This window comes from Aphanomyces astaci (assembly GCF_000520075.1).
Source record: "Aphanomyces astaci strain APO3 unplaced genomic scaffold supercont1.101, whole genome shotgun sequence".
In the NCBI taxonomy this organism is placed as follows: domain Eukaryota; phylum Oomycota; class Saprolegniomycetes; order Saprolegniales; family Verrucalvaceae; genus Aphanomyces; species Aphanomyces astaci.
Genome location: NW_009798364.1, coordinates 169,647 through 170,730, shown reverse-complemented (window position 1 = coordinate 170,730; position 1,084 = coordinate 169,647). Strand labels below are relative to the sequence as shown.

Here is a 1,084-nt window from a genome sequence, read left to right as displayed (position 1 = left end):
CTTTCGCTTGACTTTTGCCAAGTAGAACCTTTTCTCATCTACATGAACATACTCGTTCATGTCGACGAAAGCATGGTTTCCACTTGGCAAAAGTCGAACAAAAGACTTGGCAAAGTCGAGACGCGCCCTTGTGTTGTCTTCAGTGAGCATGGGCTTGATGTAGCTGGCTCGGGACTTTAGCCTCTTGGTCTCTTGCATGTGACGGACGATGGATGTCTTCGGAAGTCCACTGTGTGCCGCAAGAGAACGGAGGGTCTGACGCTGGTGCTGTGGCACACTCTTGATTGCGCCTTCGAAATCAGCAGCCAAACGTGACTTTTTTCGACCCGAATTGCCTCAAGTCGTTTTCCTGTTATTATCAATAATTGTGTAATTTAATGATTTGAATGTGAAATATAATGTATTGGAGGATTTACTCTTGAGTTTTGAGGCGACATCGGCATGCGGTGACCCGTTGGAGAGCGAGTGTCGTCCACGCTTCCACACTCGCGATACAGTCTTCCAGTGGCACTTCAAGTGCGCAGCAACGTCCTTTAATGCGCCGTACTTAAGGCGGCCATTGGAAGAGCCCTGTAGGAGCAGCTCGTAGGCAGTGCGTCGCTCGGCTGGCGTGAGGTGGCGAGTGCCGCTTTGAGACGCCATTCGAATCGTTCTGAGGCCCAACCGTGTTTTTGGTGCTCCTTAGTGGCTCTGTGTAGGTTGCACGAAGTCTGAACGCGTCAACTTTAAGAATGAGTCCTATCCGGGTTGATTTGTGTGTCAGATTTGTTCCCGCTCACTTTGCTTGCCCACAACTTTTGAGCAAATGCGATTCAGAACATGCAGAAAGTAACCAATGAAAATAGAGATCTTGCGCTTTCCATTGCACCAATCATCACGCCATTTGGACAAATACTAGAAAAAATCCGCCAATCCAAAAACAATGGGACAACTATTCCGGACCAGAGTAGTATCCAGAAAGTACATGACTTTGTAACATGCCAAAAACTGAAATATAGCTTACTTTGGGTGTGATTATATCCCGCAATAAGCATCGTAACACCGTTCATGCCGCTTTATTACGCAGTATCAATGCTGCTGTACA

The 1,084-nt window shown here is 47.2% G+C and overlaps 1 protein-coding gene across 1 annotated transcript; it reads right to left on the bottom strand.

Moving 5' to 3' along the window:
• Positions 1 to 139: 139 nt before the first annotated feature.
• Positions 140 to 642, bottom strand: H257_17251 (hypothetical protein; the record flags this gene model as incomplete). The annotated part of the gene is made up of 2 exons (XM_009845968.1): positions 140 to 267; positions 417 to 642. The coding sequence occupies 2 exons, from the start codon at positions 640 to 642 to the stop codon at positions 140 to 142; spliced, it is 354 nt and encodes a 117-aa protein (XP_009844270.1).
• Between the last annotated feature and the right edge of the window lie 442 nt (positions 643 to 1,084).